Source organism: Gekko japonicus, unplaced genomic scaffold (assembly GCF_001447785.1).
Source record: "Gekko japonicus isolate JY-2015 unplaced genomic scaffold, Gekko_japonicus_V1.1 scaffold3394, whole genome shotgun sequence".
Taxonomy (NCBI): Eukaryota; Metazoa; Chordata; class Lepidosauria; order Squamata; family Gekkonidae; genus Gekko; species Gekko japonicus.
The window spans coordinates 89512-109875 of NW_015165340.1; the positions used below are offsets into that span (position 1 = coordinate 89512).

The 20364-nt window shown below is 47.1% G+C and overlaps 1 protein-coding gene across 1 annotated transcript in view; it reads left to right on the forward strand.

Moving 5' to 3' along the window:
* Window positions 1–20364, forward strand: part of CEP170B (centrosomal protein 170B) — a 123918-nt gene that overhangs the window by 65333 nt on the left and 38221 nt on the right. Inside the window, exons 6-9 of the mRNA XM_015410557.1 lie at window positions 8749–8868; window positions 10553–11029; window positions 14576–15333; window positions 18700–18888. Coding sequence (XP_015266043.1) covers window positions 8749–8868; window positions 10553–11029; window positions 14576–15333; window positions 18700–18888 — 1544 coding nt within the window. The remainder of the gene's footprint in view (window positions 1–8748; window positions 8869–10552; window positions 11030–14575; window positions 15334–18699; window positions 18889–20364) is intronic.

Sequence of the window (20364 nt, forward strand, 5' to 3'; positions counted from 1 at the left end):
GGGTCAGTAGGAGACCTGCCAAAGATCTCTGCCATGGAGACTTGTTGCCAGTCAGAGTAGATTGTGTGGACCGAAGGTCTGACTTTCTATAATGTGTTTGTTCTTTGTAAGATTTTTATTTAGTCGGTGGTTAAAATAAATGGGAGACAATTGCTTTAGGGAATGAGTGGAACGCTGCCGCTCTGAGACTGAACTGCAGCTGTGAGCAAAAGTGGAGGAGGCATGTCCAGCTGAACTCACGGAGGGCAGGCCGGTTCATATTACCACCTGGCTGCAGATTCCTCCAAATGAAGCAGTGGCATGGCATAGCATGGGGTGGGGCAGTGCTGTATAGCTGTGCTGTGCCAGCTTCTACAGCCCGCTTATGGTGTAGTGGTTTGTGTGTCCGACTAGGCTCTGGCAGACCCACGTGAATGTCCCCCCCCCCATAAAGCATGCTAGGTGACCTTGGGCCGGTCACTTCTTTTCAGTCTAGCCTACCTCACAAAGTTGTTGTGAGGACAGAGTGGGGAGAACCTCTCCAGGCTCCTTGGGGAAGGGCAGAGTAAAAACTCGCTCCCTAGTTAGCGCCCATGATCCAGGAAACTTATGGTGGCACCACTAGCTGTGGGTTGTGGCTTATTGCGTGCATCATAACACCATCTGTTTGCAGTCTCTCAGAAAAACACAGACGAGATATAGGGTAGCTCTAGGAATGGCCAGAAACTCTGTGGTTTCCCCCCGGAAGTGACATAAACATGCTGCTTGGCCTAGGCAACTCTAGGCAAAAAACAGGCGCTTGATCAGCCATGTGTGGCTAGCGGACTTGTTAGAAAGTCACTTTGTACAGTGGCAGTACCCACATCCATCCTTTAGAGGAGTCCTGTCAGATGCCATCTTCTTTTGCTTCCTCCTTGACCCCTAAATTCCTACTCTCGTGGGCTCAAACAAAAAGGTTCAAACACATGAATGGAATGTGCATGAGATTTGTATCTATGGCCTCTTTATAGCAAGGTGCAATAAACTCGCTCCCTAGTTAGCGCCCATGATCCAGGAAACTTATGGTGGCACCACTAGCTGTGGGTTGTGGCTTATTGCGTGCATCATAACACCATCTGTTTGCAGTCTCTCAGAAAAACACAGACGAGATATAGGGTAGCTCTAGGAATGGCCAGAAACTCTGTGGTTTCCCCCCGGAAGTGACATAAACATGCTGCTTGGCCTAGGCAACTCTAGGCAAAAAACAGGCGCTTGATCAGCCATGTGTGGCTAGCGGACTTGTTAGAAAGTCACTTTGTACAGTGGCAGTACCCACATCCATCCTTTAGAGGAGTCCTGTCAGATGCCATCTTCTTTTGCTTCCTCCTTGACCCCTAAATTCCTACTCTCGTGGGCTCAAACAAAAAGGTTCAAACACATGAATGGAAGCTTGGCCTGGCAACTCTAGGCAAAAAACAGGAGCTTGATCAGCCATATGTGGCTAGTGGACTTGTTAGAAAGTCACTTTGTACAGTGGCAGTACCCACATTCATCCTTTAGAAGAGTCCTGTCAAGATGCCATCTTCTTTTGCTTCCTCCTTGGCCCCTAAATTCCTACTCTCGTGGGCTCAAACAAAAAGGTTCAAACACATGAATGGAATGTGCATGAGATTTGTATCTATGGCCTCTTTATAGCAAGGTGCAATAGTTAGAGCCCAGCAACTAAGGATCTGAAAGACCTGGGTACGAACCCCCACTCTTCCACGGAAGCTTGCTGGGTGGCCCTGGGGCAAGTCACTCTCAGCCCTAACCTACCTCACAGGGATGTTGTGAGGATAAAGCAGAGGAGGAGACAACCTTTGAGGCTCCACTGTGGAGAGAAGTGGAGGGCACATATTTAAATCCTTAAGTAATCAATAAATCCCCAGTGTCTCCGGATAATGGATAGCTAAGCAGAAAGCATGGGAAGGACTTCTGCTGCTACTCATAGGTAGACCTGTCGCTAGTCTTGGCTGGCAGTGCTGAGAAAGATGGGCCCCTTCACCTGGTGAAGCATATTCTGACGAGAAAACAGCATTGAAGCGGGTGACGTTGGGTTAGTTCTTTTTCCAGACCTCCGATAAGGCTCTGCTAAATATTCTAAGCTCAGCGAGGACTGCAGGTTACTGGAAGGACGTAATGTTTTGCTGGTACTCCGTCTCTCTTTGTGTTTGTCCAGTTCTCCTCCTCCTCTCAATATTTTGAACAACTTACAACTGTAGGAGCTGGTCTGGGGAAAGAGGATGCTTACTTGCCTGCTTGCTTGCTTTCAGCGCATCACGCTGTCACCCACAGTTCAATATTTATCTGGGCAAGTGCTCCAGCTGACCTTAATCCTGTCATTTAAATGGATATTGTCTCTCCCCGTGCGCCACCATCCCCCCCCCATCCCTGCCTCTGCCCGTGCTGTCTGCTGATGAGCCAAGAAAAAAAGGGCTTGGATGAATTGGCGCCATCTGGGCAAGCTGGCATAAAGCGGTGGTGGAGGGTGGGGGCATCGGATGGGTGGTTAATGAGCGGCCTTCAAAGAGACCGGCTTAAGTACCATGGAGATGACGGAGTGTGGCTTAGTTACTTTTCACTGAAGCTTTGCCCTCACCTACTGCTGGTGCCTTCGTCTGTGTTGTGGCTGCTGAATTCTGCCACTTGCTTTAATGGTGAAAATGAAGCACGCTTCGCGCAGTTTTACCTAGTTCGAATCCTGGGTTTGCGTAATTAATTTTCTTCCTGTTCACGGCGCCCCAACCTGGATAGCTCAGGCTAGCCTGATCTTGTCAGATCTCAGATCTCAAGCAGGGTTGGCCCTGGTTAGTATTAGTTCTTGGATCTGCTTAGGAATACCAGGGGCATTACGCAGAAAAAGGCAATGGCAAACCACCACTGGACTGTATGTGTCTTGCCTTGAGAACCATACAGGGTCACCGTAAGTCAGCTGTGACTTGATGGCAAAAAAAAGAGTTAAAAGGAGGGAGAGGTACCTACACCCTGCTTGGCGTGCAGAAGGTCCCAGGTTCAATCCCCAGCATCTCCAGCGAAAAGGACCAGGTGGGAGGTAATGTGAAAGACCTCTGCCTGAGACCCCGGAGAGCTGGTCTGCCAGTCTGAATAGACAATACCGACCTCAATGGACCGATGGTCTGATTCAGAACAAGGCAGCTTCATGCCTTCAAATGCCTTCTGACCCCCGGAGATCTTATTCGGCAATTCTTTTGGATTCTGGGGTCTCTAAGCGCTGCTACGCACTTTTCTAGCATAGCCGAATCGCTGTAAGAGCTAGGAGTTGGTGTGATGTAGTGTTTAAGAGTGGCGGACTCTAATCTGGAGAACCAGGTGTGATTCCCTGCTCTTCCTTCCTGATGGGTGACCTTGGGCCAATGATGGTTCTCTCAGCCCCACCTACCTCACAAGGTGTCTGTTGCGGGGAGGGGAAGGGAATATGACTGTAAGCTGCGTTGAGATTCCTTAGGGTAGAGAAAACCGGGGTATAAAACTCTTCTTCCGCTGCTTGGGCTTGGAAGCTTTTTTTGAAAAAGGCAGACCGTAACAAAGGTGGACACTAGACGCCGGCGACTTGACCACTGAGGTAGACTTATCATATAATAAGATTCCCCGGAAGCAGAATTCTGTGCCCAGTTCTGGATTCTGTGGCTTTTCAGTGAGCCAATTAACCTGAGCTTGTGAGGGAACTACTTTTTAGTGAATGGCTCCTAAGTGGCTGGGGTAGCGGTTAAATGACGCTGTCACGTGGGTATGGGTCGATTGCGTGAATATGGTTGTGTAATTGGCACCCCTTGCTGGCTAGGTGCCAGTTCCACAGAAGGCCACCTGTGTGATTGGCCCCTGCCCACCCGATTGAGTCATTTAAACATTACCTCAGTTGTGTGGGAGAAACACACAGAACAGTTGTTTCAGCACGATTAGGGTAATGCTTAAGGAGTCCCCATGTTTAAGCAGTATCATGGCATCGATCAATCACAAAGTCCTGACTGTGGCCCTAGGAGACACAGTTAACAATTGCTTGCACAGGCGTGTGTGAGAAAACGTTCCTACCCCATACTTCAAGCAAAGTTTGCTATATCATCTGCCTCAGACCTGTGGAGATTGGCACGTATCGAAGTGGTGTTCCCCCTTCCCAGTGGCTTAGCAAAGATGAGCTTTTGTAGTCAGGAAACACTTTCATTGGTGCTGCTGACTGGGTTGTTTGGTCCTCTTTCAGAGGCAGACAGGAACAAGGGTGGACATTAGACACAGGCGACTTGACCACTGAGGTAGACCTATTGTATAATAAGAACTGGAAATACATCTGAGGTAGACCTATTGTATAATAAGAACAACTGGAAATACGTGATCTGGTCGCTTCATTTCTTGTCCTCCCCTGGGATTGTGAGGTTTGAGGTAAAAACTGAATTGCTCTGATTAAGCTGGGTAATTTTCTGCCTGCACCCTGGAGACTTTGCGTTTGTTTCCTTTTCCTGGAAGGTCTTGGAAGGTCTATAGATCAAAACTGGTTGTCTTTGAAGCCTGCTTGTATTTCGAGTAAAAATAATATCGTTAATTGGGTTTGCCTGTGTCCTCTATAAAGTTTATACCTCCGGTATTTGGTGCTACATTTTATGGCTCAAATGGCCTGGCCTGAAAAAGTGACATTTATGTCAGATCTGGCCCTCGTAACAAATGAGTTTGACACCCCTGGAAATTTGTAGCTTGGCTCTTTTTTTCTAGCTACGAGTGCCCTCTCTGTAAATCAGGAATGATGATCATTTAGGACAATCGTGACGGGTATCTTAGGCCTACTCTCACATTCTATGGGTACTGCATAAATTATTGTTATTGTCATTATTAATAAGGAGAAACTCGGTTCACATCATGGAAGGAACTGGCAGAAGAACCATCTCTTACGTTTACATGAGAGAACGCGGATTATGCATTTCAAGTCCTAGCAAGCCCCGTTCCTAATGCTCAGGGTGTGTTGGAATGGTTAAAATAAGACATATTATGGCCCCAGGTAGAACTCAAGACAGAGGCAAAACCTGTGGTGAAATTTAATCCTCTTAAAGAGGGGAACCTAGACATTGCAAGCCAATTCCCATAAAAAAGTTCTTCTGAAGAAAGTTCAGGTTTTGGAGAGTCACCAGGGAGAGCCAATATGGTGTAGCGGCTATAGTGCTGGAGCAGGAGCTGAGAGACACAGGTTCAAATCCTCGTTCTCCCATGGAAGCTCATTTGGGTGACCTTTGGCCAGTCGTTTCCTCTCTCACAGCCAACTTACCTCACAGGCTAGTTGTTGTGAGCATAAAATGGAGGAAGGGGAGCTCGATGTTGAAAGCTGTTTCGTATCCCTATCTGGGAGCAAAGCAGGGTAGGCATATAAACAGAAATAAAGCAGTGGAACACGTACCATAAATGAAAACCTGTATGTGGTTGCTGACCTGACTTTGCCACCCTTTCTGCGTAGTTGGATGCAGAGGAGAAACAGGCAGTGTTCCCTCTAAGCTGAGTTAGTGTGAGCTAGCTCACAGTTTTTTAGCATCTGGCTCACACATTTTTGTCTTCGCCTGGGAAGGATGGCTCCAGGATGGACTAATTTATGCAGTAGCCAAATCGCTCGTTCACAATTTTAATGCCAGTAGCTCACAAAGTGGAATTTTTGCTCACAAGACTCAACAGCTTAGAGGGAGCATTGGAAACAGGTCTTCAGGACCATATCAGCCATGGTGATAAGCAGCATGTGTTGTGTGAAGGGGAGACTGGAAGTACCACTGTTCTGTGCGTTCTGTTCCCTCAGTTATTACTACACCTGTACTGATGCCTAAAGTATTTACATAAATATATCTTTGTTCTTTTTTGTGTGCATAAGACAGCGGTAGCGAAGGAAGGTGTGCAGGTTTTTTTCCAGTGACCCAATTCATTTAAAGATGGTGGCTAATGTCTTCATTAGCCATTTCTTTTCACTTGGTTCTTCCTCCTCACTAATTACTGGTCTTCGCTAACCATTGATGTTTCTGTCAAAAGTCCCTTTCCCAACCCCCGTTAAGGACTTTTGGTTATAAAGGGGTTGCAGCAAAACAAAGTTACAAAATACCAGTGAGAGACGAAGTCTCACCCTAGTTTCGGTAGGTGTCACCAGTCCTTTCAGTCTATCCCTACAGCCCAGGAGGGAAAGGACAAGTCTCCCGGCTTCTCAGGGAAGTAATAAGAAAAGTCAGCCCTGCAGAGTGGGACTGGAAACTGAGTTTCCAAACACAACGCAGTTAGCTGGTAGGTGGTCAAAGGCCAAGGCTCTGGAAAAAGGCTTTGAGGTCAATGAAGGCAAAAACCATGACAGAATAAAAATATTGTTATTTGTTTAAAGTGTAGAAATATCAAATAAGACTGTGAAGGAATAAAAAAATAAAATCTAAGCTTCTAAGTTAAGGTTGCCAAGTAATTCTTCGCCGGGAGCGCGCGCGCCGCGTGCACATCACCCAGAAGTGACGTGGGCACGCTGGGCAAGCTGGGGACGGGGCCACGGCCATACAAGGGAAAACCATAGAGTTTTCCCTTGTATGGCCGCGGCCCCACCCCTAGCGTGCCCAGCGTGCCCCCGTCACTTCCTAGGGCGTCGGAAATAAAAAAAAACCCCGGGGCCCAATTCCGTTGCGGCGGAAATCGGGCCTCCAAAGCGGGGGTTTCCCCGCCCCCCGGCCCGACTTGGCAGCCCTATTCTAAGTTGATGTGAAGTATTTGTAATAATAGTGAAACTATGGGTTTGTATTGATGAACAAAAACTATTGAGGAAGAATCAGCTATGGGTTTTGTTAGGGAAGATCTTTTAGAGTTCTTTGAGGAGGTGAACAAACATGTGGACAAGGGTGACCCAGTAGATGTTGTTTATCTAGACTTCCAGAAAGCTTGTGATAAAGTTCCTCAACAAAGGCTCCTAAGTAAGCTCAAAAATCATGGGATAAGAGGACAAGTCCTCTTGTGGATTAAATACTGGTTAATTAAAAGGAAACAGAGAGTGAGTATAAATGGGCAGTTTTCACAGTGGAAGGGGGTTAGCAGTGGGGTACGACAGGGCTCGGTACTAGGTCTAGAGCTTTTTAACTTGTTCATTAATGATTTGGAGTTGGGATTTAAGCTGTGAAATGGCCAAGTTTGTGGATGACACTAAGTTGTTTAGGGCAGTGAGAACCAGTGAGGACTGCGAGGCTCTCCAAAGGGATCTGTTGAGGCTGGGCAAGTGGGCATCAACATGGCAAATGAAGTTCAGTGTGGGCACATGCAAAGTAATGTGCATTGGAGCAAAAAATCCTAACTGGCGGTAACTGACCAGAAGAGAGATCTTGAAGTCGTGGTAGATAACTTCCTGAAGATGTCAACTCAATGTGTGTCTGCAAAAGAAAAAGAGAAAAAAGCGCAAATGCTATGCTGGAGATTATTAGGAAGGGGACTGAAAACAAATCAGCCAGTATCATAATGCCCCTGTATATGTTGTGGCCTCATTTGGAATACTGTGTACAGTTCTGGTCACAGCACCTCAAAAAAGATATTATACATTGGAAAAGGTGCAACTAAATGATTAAGGGGACAAAAGACCTTCCCTATGAAGAAAGGTTAAAAGAGGTTAGGGCTCTTTAGCATGAAGAAATGACAATTGAGGGGTGACATGATAGAGATTTGGAAATATTATGTATGGGATAAAGAAGGTAGAGAAAGAAGTATTTTTCTCCCTTTCTCACAATACAAGAACTTGTGGACACTCAATGAAATTGATGAGCAGTAGGTTTAGAACAGATGAAAGGGAAGTACTTCTTCACCCAGAATAATTAACATGTAGAATTCACTGCTGCAGGACAGCTTCAAGAGGGGATTGGATAAACATATGGAGAAGGGTTCCATGAGTGGCTATTAGCTAGAAGGTATAGATGGAACACTCTGTCTTGGGCAGTGATGCTCTGTATTCTTGGTGCTTGGTGGGCAAGAGTGGGAGGGCTTCTGGAGTTCTGGCCCTGCTGGTGGACCTCCTGATGGCACCTGGTTTTTGTCCACTGTGTGACACAGAGTGTTGGACTGGAAGGGCCATTGGCCTGATCCAGCATGGATTTTCCTATGTTCTAGTTCTTACATTCTTAATAGCTGTTGTGTTTTGACAACTTCTTCTTAGACCAATGCAACTATAATGCTGGGTGTTCCTTCACTATGACAAGGAAACTGAGGTCTGGAATTCTGCATCAGCATTGCTTTAATTATGGATAAGGGATGCATCTGCACAGGTCTTAACTGCGGTTAAAGAGATGTGGCTAAGGTTATGAACTGTGTTTAATTAAGGTTTTATAAAAACTAGCCACATCTATACATTTTTAGACATTGCTCTGTTGTTGCTATTTTGCTCCTATATTTTTCCGTCTAGACCAGGGAAAAGCAGTCGCTGAAACCATGACAGTAGTGTAATATTCAGCGATGTGTGGATGCTACCTTTAAATTCAGATTTGAGCCTTAGTGTTTGTAGTGAGGGAGTTTTACCAACTTCTGGTGTCTAAGCAGAGACAAGTAGACTTTGACTAGAACACAGTTTAGTTAAACGCATTCTCTAGCTTCCTAAAAGGCATTCTTAGGAATAAAGATGTGCTCTATCATCTAGAACGCTATAATCACCTTCTATCAACTTCTAGAAACAGGTGATGTTTCTCTTGTGGTGCCTTCCAGGAAGCTAACTTGAAACTTTTTAATTTTTGCTTTTAAAAAAAAAAATCCCGCCCTCATCTCCAGAGACGACAATGAGTACACACCGCACACCCCTTTATGGCCAGCCATCATGGTGGGGTGAGGATGATGCCAATAATAAGTTGGAGACATCAGATGACAGGAGACAAGAAGAAATTTATTCAGGTATTTATTTATTTATTTATTTTTAAAAAATTATTAGATGCTTTTCTCCATTGCAGAACTCAAGGTGGCTGACAATATAGTTAAAAAAATTAAAATAATAATAATGGGTATTTTGATGGTAAAATCTAGGAAGGTAGAACCATATATTAGAAGAAGGAAGGATAAAAGTGGTGGACACCTCCAGGTTTCTTGAACCGGCTTACAAAACACTGAAATATACCGGCTTGGATTCTAAGCAGTGTGAGCCGAATTGTGCTAAAGAAAGAGAACGTACCCATCTTCCACTCATACTGCGGCCTTTTGTGTGAGCTGCTTCTTTGGGTCAGTGGACCTGAAAAAACAGAGTGGCCCCTGCCACATGGGGAGAGAAAGCACGGCCCAAGTGCGGCTTTTTAAAGCCGCACCAAAAGAAACACGTGGCGGTGGGATCAGATAGATCCCCTGAGCCGCCGCGCAGTTCCTCCCCGGCACGATCAGATGCCGGGGGGAAGCCACTGCAGGGAGAGCGAGGCAGCTGAACTGCGCATGTGTGCACTTGCGCAGTTCGGCCGGGAGCCTGGATTGCTATTGAAGATGGGCGCGCCGGCGATCCCACGGCTGCACTTTTTGTGGCATTCCAGGTAAGTCCTGCTCTTTTGCAGGTTCTTTTTTGATGCGCACTTTAGGTCTGAAGGGACGGATCGGGGACGGGTGCATGCCGATTCCCAGATGTTGCGGTGTGATCGCGCCCGTTTGCTGCGCCCCCGAGCCGTCCCTCTCCCGGGCCAAAACCTTCCGTGTGACCGGGGCCAGTGTGGAGCAAAACTCAAATCTGGAGCAGAAGGGGGAGAATCCGCAACAATCCCCTTCCCTTCCTCCTCCTCAAACTGAAGAGTTGTTCTGCACCAGCAGAACAAACCCGGGGAATCCAAGTCAGTCAAATCATCGTAGAGCCAGCGTAGAGTGATGGCGCTAGACTCCCAGTTTGAATCCCTGGTGTCTCCAGTTAAAAGGACCAAGTAGAGGTTGATGGGAAAAGACCCCTGCTTGAGACTCTGGAGAGGTGCTGCCAATCAGAGTAAACAATACTGACCTTGATGGACTAGGGTTGCCAGGTCTGACCCATCTGCCGGCGGGGGGGTTCCTGGCTTGGCCCTGGGGTCTTCTGGCATGCAGAAGTGATGTCATCACACTGGGCATGTTGTACAGGGGGTGCTCAAGCATTTGGCTAAAAACTCTATGGTCCATAGAGTTTTTAGCCAAATGCCAGAGTGTCTCCCGTGTGATATGTCTGGGTACCTGGGTGAGGTGGGGCTCTGTAGGGGTGGCGTTCCCCCGCCAGCCAGCTGGTCAGCAGCAGATTGGGCCCTCCGAAATTGGGAGTTGGCAACCCAATGGTGAACCCATGGTTTGATTCAGTATAAGGCAGTTTCCATGTATGCAGATCCTTGGGTGATCCTGGGCTGGTCACATTCACTCTAACCTACCACAGGCACAGAGTTGTTAACAATAGTGAAATAGGAAATGGAGAACTCTGAACAACATGGAGAAAGACCAGGGTAAAATGAGATAAAAGTTCCAACATCACGTTAAAATAGTAAAAGCAACCTACTGTTCGGTTTCTAAAGCACACCAACCGTGTCAACCTCAGGTTATGTTCTGACTACCATTCCCTCCCCCTTAATTTTTCATTTTTACCCTTTAGAAAGAGCAAAAGAAATAGCCCACAATGAAGAAGAAATCAACGGTAACATCACCGGCTACAGAGACTCTCAAGGAGACTCTGTCTACGCCTTCCGAAGAGAACCGAGTTATTTCGAAATCCCGACGAAAGAGTTCCAGCAGCCGGTGAAATCCCCAGAGGCGCAAGTCCACGAGATTCCCACCAAGGATGTCGACATGGCAGTGCCGCCTGTCGTGCAGAGCCACGCCTCTTTCACCATTGAATTCGACGACTGCACTCCAGGCAAGATCAAGATAAAAGACCACGTTACCAAATTTTCGCTCAGGCAGAGGAGAAACCACAGCAAGGAAGCCGGCCACACCGAAATGATTTCGGCGGAGAACAAAGTGGCCGACTGGTTGGTACAGAATGACCCATGTCTCATGAGAAGGCAGGCAGTGGGAGACGATGTGTACAGCACCAAAAGCGATCTCCCAGTGCACGTGAGAACTCTGAAAGGTAAGCATGGAGTTTATAGTAACTCCTGGGAAGGATCGGAGCAGGGTTCTTAGTTTTATTTTTATTTTTTAAAAATCTTTTATTTATATAATATAACAACAGTTTAAAGTAGCACATACTATTAGGGCTGCAGTGGCTCAGAGGTTAAGGTGCTGAGCCTGCAGACCAGAAGGTCGGTAGCTCAGCAGTTCGAGACCCTAGTGCCGTGCGACGGAGTGAGCTCCCGTCTCTGGCCCCAGCTCCTGCCAACCTAGCAATTTGAAAGCAAGAAATTGCAAGTAGATAAATAGGTACCGCTTTGGTGGGAAGGTAACAGCGTTCCGTGCACCTGGGCGTTTATTCATGCTGACTGACCGCGAGAAAGTCTTCGGACAGTGCTGGCTCTTCGGCTTGGAAACGGAGATGAGCACCGCCCCAAGTCAGATTCAACTGGCTTTCGAGCAAGGGAAACCTTTACTTTTACTTATACTATTAGGAACCCACAACAATAACAACATAATTACAAACACAAAAAATACAAGAGCAATAAAACCAAACAGCTATTCAATATATAGCTACAACCTTATCTATACAATATATAGCTACAAAATAAATAAAAATAAATAAACCTTCAAATTATCAGGGAGTGCCTTTTAAAGTGTACTATGTCTTTCCATATATTCAAGAAAAGGGAACTAACGTTCCAAAAAATCTGAATGAAACTCCGGATTCTCTGCCAAGGAAATAATATCTGATATTTTGTCCATGACCAGGTATTCCCATAACTTACTGAACCACATCTTCGAAGAGAGTTGTATACTATTTTTCCAATGTTAGCCACTAAAGTCTTGGCTGCCACCAACATATAAGAAATGAGATCTTTCTTGACAGCAGGAACCTCTGTCTCCTCCCATAAATTAAGCAAGACAAGTTCTGGCCTCATAGGGGTACTGTGCCCAGTAATATCCCATTTGGCTCTTAGTTTTAGAGAGCAATCCTAATCAGATCTACTCAGAATCCTGCTCAGGTCTATTCAATGGGACTTGCTCCCAGGAAAGTCCTAGGATTTATTAATTCAATTTATATTCTGCCCTCCCCACAAGCAGGCTCAGGGCGCATCACAAGAACAATTTTGCAATCCTTAAAAACAGTCATCATGATTAGTTAGTTAAAGCAGTTAAAAGCACGTAATTTAAAACGGGGAGCACTATAAGTACAGAAGTGTAATGGTCTCCGATGACTGGAGCAGCTCAAGCCATAGTCCGCAAGCTGTCGATCTTCTTAGTATGGCCGGCATAAAGATGGAGCACTTCAGCAAGGGAGGCCAAATAGTTGGGTGCCCGCCGGGAGGTCCCAGGATTTCTGTCAGAGAACTTTCAGCCACAAGGCCACATTATTGAGCTGTCTTTGAGAGGAATCCAGAGCAGGCCACCTAGGGTTCCCAAGTACTTACCGCGATCCGGTGGGGGAAACATGCTCCCCGGCCGGACCAGTCCTCCCTGTAACACAGCATGCTGTTGCCAGGAAGTGACGCTGGGCGACGCTCTGGCACTGGGGCTGAAAACTCGATGGTACCATCGAGTTTCCAGCCCCAGTGCCAGAGCGTCACCCGGCGTCACTTCCTGGCGACGGCATGGTGCGGCGTGGGTGTGTTACAGGGAGGAATGTTCCGGCCGGGGACCATGTGTCCCCTGCCGATTCGCGGTACGTACTTGGTCACCCTACCCCCGCCTCACCCAAAGGCCTGGTGGAACAGCTCCGTTTTACTGGCCCTGTGGAACTGTAGTAGGTCCTACAGGGCCCTGATCTCAACTGGGAGCGTGTTCTGCCAGGGTGGGAAAAGCCCTGGCCCTAGTCGAGGCTGAGTGGGCGCCCCGTGTCTTCCGAAGTAGATATTGCACTCTTACTGTGTTAGTGTGAATCAGGAATAAGAAGAATCCTGGCTTGACCTGTTAGCACCTCCCTCTAGCAGCTTTTTAACTGGAGTGCAGGCTTTTTAATTTACTCTGATTGCTGAGGTACTCACAGGTTGCAAATATGTGTATTTGAATTGGATGTGCAGTGAAGCTCTTCGCAATGGCGCTGCTGCAAAACGTTCCCTGTGTTTTGCTTCATTTGGGCAAAACACTCAATTTCCTTTTTCTTACTGGAACGTTCTTGTCTCTAAGTTGTATGGATAATTCATTTAAACATTGTCTTAGTTGTACCAGTACTAGATAGTCCAAATACTGAAATCATGTAATAAGAGGGTTAGAAGCAGATTGAGTCCAGTGTGCTTAAGTAAAGCCAGACTGGAAGCTGGGCTGGTCCTGAGGCAGACGAGGGGCTGTGAATATGTGGTAGAGCACCTGCTTGGCATGCAGAAGGTCCCAGGGTCAGTCTGTAGCATCTCCAGTTAAAAGGACCAGGTAGGAGTTCATATGAATAGCATGAGACCCCGGAGAGCCACTCTGCTTGTCTGGGTAGACAATAGAAGAAGAAGAAGAGAAGAGATTGGATTTATACCTCGCCCTTCTTTTGGAGTCTCAGAGCAGTTTACAAACCCCTTCCCCTCCCTGCAACAGACACCCTGTGAGGTAGGTGGGGCTGGGAGAGCTCTTTCAAGAACTACCCTTTCAAGGACATCTCTGACAGAACTATGGCTTGCCCAAGGTCATCCAGCAGTTTCCAGTGGAGGAGTGGGGAATCAAACCCGGTTCTCTCAGATTAGCGTCCGCGCACTTAACCACTACACCAAACTGGGCATTGCACCAAACAATACTGAGTGTGATGGACTAAGGGTCTGATTCAGTACAAGATTAGTAGTGTCACGTGTGTCCATTCAGACTGTGTTCCTGTAGAACTTCCTAGTTCTGGGAGCTGGAAGTTTGAATGGAAAATCTCCCACTGGTGATCTGGCGCCCGACTTGGCTCCTGCTTGCAAAGCACCTTTTAGGGCAAGATATTACGCTGGTTTTATTTTCCTCCACATTATATTTGTAATTCTGTTGATTGCATTGGCTTACATCATTGTAATCCGCCTTGAGCTTCAGTGAGAAAGGTGGACTCAGCTGCCCTGAGCCCATTTTTGGCGGTAGGGCGGGGTATAATTTTAATAGATAAGTAAAATGAAACAAACAAATAATGGAAATAAATGAATAAATAAGTGTGTGCATCAGAGCATAGCCTCTGATGCTTCATGCTGACATTCTGAAAACAGTCATAGCGTCTTGCTCTTGTGACCCACCTCTCCCACCAGCGTCTTCCAAAATAGATATTATGGGTGCTCCCCCCCCGACATTCAGGCCAAAGAGGTTGTCCTGTTGTAGATCAGAGTATGAACAAGCAGAGAGCAGGTGCAAGTTTTGCTGGAAGATTCTTCCAGATGACTCAAGCAATTAAGCTCCAGGTTGGATAAATATCATGCTAGCAAGACCAGCAATTGAATCATAACCTTTGCACAGTTTTAAGTTACAAAATATCTGAGTTTCCAGAGCAATGGTCTTGAAAAGGCTAGTGCAGTGAGATTGAGGTCCTGGTACGGAGCTTATTTAACCAAACAACTCTAATTGTGCACGAACTTTGCAGGTAACAGGCACGAAGATGGAACACAGAGTGATTCGGAAGACCCAGTCGCACCCACACCCGAAAAGGAGTCGGCTGTCCACGACCACGCGGGTGAGCAAGCCAAACTCCAGCGGCAAATTCGGCGCGACCCTCAGGAAATGCTTCACAACCAGCAGGCGTTTGTCATTGAGTTCTTTGATGACGACACTCCCCGGAAGAAGAGGTCGCAGTCTTTCACACACAGCGGCCACTCCGCCCAGAATGAAGTGGATCCCGCCTTGAAGACCAAGGTTGAGAAACGCAAAATTACTGTCCCCGCTGAGAAACCAGGGAGTTCCGCACCACCGTCACACCTAGCACCTGTAGGACCTAAAGGGCCAGGCCCTTTCAACGCTCCGAGAGCCGGCTCCTTTAAGAGGGAGAAGACGGAGGAACGGATCAGCTCTTCCTCATCCTCCACATCGAAGTCATCGGTAAAAAATTATGGCAGCGCTGGGCGGAAGTCGAAAATTGCACAGGATTTTGCTGCCGAATGCCTAAAAGAGAGCTCTCAAGCCGTGAAAGCCGCAGAGAAGCCACCTCCTATGCCCGCACCGCTCACCCCACGTGTAGTAGTACCCTCACCACCGGAAACAGTCTCTACGCCTGCTGTCGATCCTAACTTGGTCAAAGCTCGGAAGCACGAGGAAGAGGACAGTTTGAGCGAAACAGGCACCTACACCATTGAGACCGAATCGCAAGATAAAGAAGTGGAAGAAGCTCGGAAAATGATTGATCAGGTAATTTAAAATTTAGGCATTGAGAACTTTGAGGGACTTTGTGTTTGTTCACTGTTTTTTTTTCTCCAAAAAAATTGTTTTAAATGAAAATTTACAAGGTTTGCATAAAGAAACAAGAGGAAAGGAATCTCTAATATGTCAAAATGTAGCCCTGACCTAGGAGCTGCGGTGGCTCAAGTGGTTAAGACGCTGAACTGCAGGCTGTGGAAGGTCAGTAGTTCAGCAGTTCAAGACCCAGGTGCCGCATGATGGAGTGAGCTCCTGTCTCTAGTTCCAGCTCCTGCCAACCTAGCAGTTCGAAAGCAAGAAATTGCAAGTAGATAAATAGGTACCACTTCGGTGGGAAGGTAACAGCGTTCCGTGCACCTTGGAGTTTAGTCATGCCGGCCACATAAACCACGGAAACGTCTTCGGACAGCGCTGGCTCTTCGGCTTTGAAACGGAGATGAGCACCGCAACCCTAGAGTCGGATTCGACTGGCTTTCGAGCAAGGGAACCTTTACCTTTACCTTTAGCCCTGACCTGGATAGCCCAGGCAAGCCCAATTTCGTAAGCTAAGCAGGGTCGACTGTGGTTAGTACTTGGATAGGAGACTTCCTTACCAAGTCAGGAGGTCAGAGGCAGGCTTTATTCAGCCACCTCTCCGAATATCCTCCAGGCCCCCAGTAGGGATCAGTCACCAGAGGTCAATGTGACTTCCAGGTGCAGATAAACGCCTGCGTGCACACACACACACAAATACCAAAAAATACCCTTAAAAAATCTCAAAGTGTTTAGAAAACTAGATACCTTCAAGCTTGCGTCATGGACACATGGAAATCCAACTCATGGAGATCCTAGACAGTTAAAGGAGAGCAATTACATGAGTCCATAGGAGTTTCTTACCTGAAAATAAGCAGGTCACAGGCGAAGATTCCCTTCTGAGAAGAAGCTCTCTGTCAGTTCAGTTTCCCATATTTATAGGATTTTAGAATAGGTCCTTTTAGCTGGAGATGCTGGGCGTTGTACCTGCGACTGTCTGCATGCCAAGCAGAGGCTCTACCACTGAGCCACAGCCCCTTCCCTGTATTGTTACCCAAATTCCTGTGCCAGATCTGCCATGTACACTGTCCTCGACCTGTTTATACACATGTTCTGGGGTTATTATTTGGACCCATTTCACTCCTCCACATGCAGCTGCTGGTGTGACATTGGGTCTGTCACAAGTTCTCTCAGAGCTGTTATCTCAAGGGCAATTATTGAAAGAGCTCTCTCAGCCCCTCCTACCTCACAGGGTGTCTGTTGTGGGGAGGGGAAGGGAAAGGAGATTGTAAACTGCTCTGAGACTCCTTTGGGTAGTGAAGGGCGGGGTATAAATTAGGGGTGTGCAAAAAAAAATGTTGGTATTTTTTGGCGTTGGGTAAAATTGGGTAAAATATTGGTTAATGCCGAATTTCCCCAGTAAAATACCAGTAAGGTATTCGGATTGGGGCTATATTCGGTATCCCTGAATATATTTGGGTCTGATTTATACCACCTTAGGGAAAGGAGGCATGTTAGAATGCCTTCTTTCCCTCTGGTAGCCCTTTCAGATTTCTCTGTCAATTTCACTCCCGGCCAGTCAGCTTGCTGCCTTTCCCTCCTCCAGCTGGCAGATGTTAGCTGGAGAAGGGCAGGCGGAGAACCTAGGCATGTTTAAAATGCCTTCCTTTCCCTCCCCGATCTTGGGGAGGGAAAGAAAGGCATTTAAACATGCCCCTGCCCAATTCCTCGGGCTTCTCCACAATAGTGGAGAGGCTCAGGGAAGGAACTGGTGGCTGAGGCGGCTGTTAGGTTTAATGAGACCTTTTTCGGTATAGCAAAATGAACCTGAAAAAAAGCCGGATAATTATGGCTTTTCCGTGTTCAGCTATTCCGGTAGCTGAATACAGGACTGTGATCTGTATTCAGCTTATGTGATACCTGAAAAATACCAACAAGGTATTTTTCAGGTATTTTTTCGGTTCAGCTATAGCCGAATGCACACCCCTAGTATAAATCCAATCTCCTCCTCTTCTTGCCTACACAATGCCCTTTCTAGATCAATATTCTTAGAAAGATGAGACACAGAGAGATAGAATCTCCAGTAAGAAAATCTTTATTCCCCTGACAAGATAACAAAGCTAGAAAATGATGAGCACAGGAAAGCAAAAGCATAACATAGCATTTAATTACAGTGACACAATCTTAGCAGTGCTGCCTTTGGCTGTTCCCTAATCTGGGTGCGGATAGGGAATCTAAGGGGAAGCAGATGGAGAAAGTAGAACCACATGTTGCCTGTCCTGAAGAGGAGAGAATGGTGCATTGTGGTCCATAGCAGGAGAAGGAAAAGCTGGTCCAGGGCCTGAGGAGGAAAATCCAAAACCCTAACCAACTATGAAGCTTTACTTAAAACAATATGTTGTCAGTGGCTCTACTTGAAACACTTGATAGCACCATATAGTTGTAAAAACCCAGAAATACAAGCCACGCTGGTTGTTTTCTGGGTGTGAGATAATTGAAGGGCCCCTTTATGTGTTATTACAGCAGAGCTATAGTATGATGTTTGCAGGACTGGTATCATGATTGCTCTCTTGAAGTATCTGAAGGGCTGTCCCTTAGAGGAGGGCACGAAGCTGTTCCTGTTGGCAGCAGAGGAGAGGACTCGCAATCATGGGTTTAAATTAAGGGCGGGAAGGTGCTGCCAGGATATTAGGAAAAACTTTTTTACAGTAAGAGTTGTGCCACAGCGGAATCAGCTGCCTAGGGAGGTGGTGAGCTCCCCCCCTCCCTGGCTGTCTTTAAGCAGTGGCTGGACAAACACTTGTCAGCGATGCTCTAGGTGGATCCCGCATTGAGCAGGGGGCTGGACTAGATGGCCTGTATGGCCCCTTCCAACTCTTGTGATTCTATGATTCTATATAGGTACGTCCTCTCCACCTGATTATTACATGGATGGGAAGGGAGGACATCCGTTGGATAACAGAGACCCCTACAACAGGCCCCTGTCTGCAAGAATATTATTACCTCTCAAATGCTACCATGGCGGCATAGAAAAGGTGCTCCCATGTGAAGGAACTCTCAGGCTGGGGCAAGTGATGCTCTGTATTCTTGGTGCTTGGGGTGGGGGCAACAGTGGGAGGGCTCCTAGTGTCCTGGCCCCACTGCTGGACCTCCTGATGGCACCTGGTATTTCTGGCCACTGTGTGACAGAGTGTTGGACTAGATAGGCCATTGGTCTGATCCAACATTGGCTTCTCTTATGTTCTTATTTTTCACAGGCTAGCCCACTCGGGTTATAAACAGAGATCTGAGGTGGAATGGGAATTCATTGTTTCATTAAAGCTTCCTGCTCTTTTACTTTATCAGGTTTTTGGTGTTTTGGAGTCTGCTGAATTTTCCAAAATGTCTTCACCAGCCTTCAGGCCAGTTATTAAAGGTGAAAAAGAAGAACCGGGGGCCCATCACTTGATCAGTGAAAACGGCTCAAGCCCCAGGGTCACCATGATGCAGGTCATCGCTTCCAAAGTGGCCAGCGGACAGCATGCAGAGGTGCAGGTACAACCACCGCTTACATTTTCAACTCAAGTCCACAGGTCTGTTTATTTTCTCTTAGGGCTGTAAAAGTAGACTTCTATAGAAGCGGGGACCCATGAGAAAGTCCCGGAGGAGATCACACCCACCTCTGCATTCCTTCCCACATCCCCTTTCATCTCCATCACCAGTGTGGTGTAGTGGTTAGGAGTGCGGACTGTAATCTGGGAGAGCCGGGTTTGATTTCCTTACTCCTCCGCATGCAGCTGCTGGTGTGACCTTGGGTCAGTCACAAGTTCTCTCAGAGCTGTTCTCTCAAGGGCGGTTCTCAGCCCCACCTACCTCACAGGGTGTCTGTTGTGGGGAGGGGAAGGGGATTGTAAGCCGCTCTGAGACTCCTTCAGGTAGTGAGGGACGGGGGTATAAATCCAGTCTCTTCTCCTTCTCTTCTTGCCCTAGCTTGCTTGCATCTTCCTTTTATTACCACCTTTCTTCCTCACACTTGGTCCATGCACCATGGCCTGTTTGCCTTACTTTCCTTTTGCTCTTTTGTCCGCTGCTATCTCTCTCTGTCTCACCATCTAACTGGCTGGCTCGGTCGCCCACCTCCCTGCCCTACAAACACTGCCGCCACCACCTCCGCCATCCATTGTCCTTTCCCTTATTGCCACCTCCTTTTCAGTAGGGGCTGCGCCTGCCTGCAACAATGTTTCTGGGGTTATTAGGCAACCCGGGGTATAAATCCAGTCTCTTCTCCTTCTCTTCTTGCCCTAGCTTGCTTGCATCTTCCTTTTATTACCACCTTTCTTCCTCACACTTGGTCCATGCACCATGGCCTGTTTGCCTTACTTTCCTTTTGCTCTTTTGTCCGCTGCTATCTCTCTCTGTCTCACCATCTAACTGGCTGGCTCGGTCGCCCACCTCCCTGCCCTGCAAACACTGCCGCCACCACCTCCGCCATAAATTGTCCTTTCCCTTATTGCCGCCCCCTTTTCAGTGGGGGCTGTGCCTGCCTGCAACAATGTTTCTGGGGTTATTAGGCAACCCTTAGAACAGCAGCTGAGATCTCATGGTGTATATCCCCCCCCCCCGGTATGTTTGAGCTTTGGCATGTTTACAAACCCCATTCACTTTCCCCCTGTTCCTAGGTATTTCTGCAAACTACCCTAATTTTTAGATCGAGTCCCGCTATTTGAGTATTGCCTTATTTTGTGGATTTTTTTTAATCTGCATTTTTGTCACCATTTTAAATCAGATATAATGATATCGAAAGCTATTTTATACTGAGTCAAACCATCTGTCCATCTTGGAAACTCAGCAGGGCCGACCCTGCATGAAGGATGAGAGACCTCCAAAGAATACCAGGGCTGGGAGGCAGAGGTAGTCTATCAAGCCACTTCTCTGAATGTCCTCCATGCCCCAGTAGGAGTCACCAGAGATTGCCATGACTTCCAGGCACAGACACACCTATACACACACAGACACACAAATGCAAAAGCA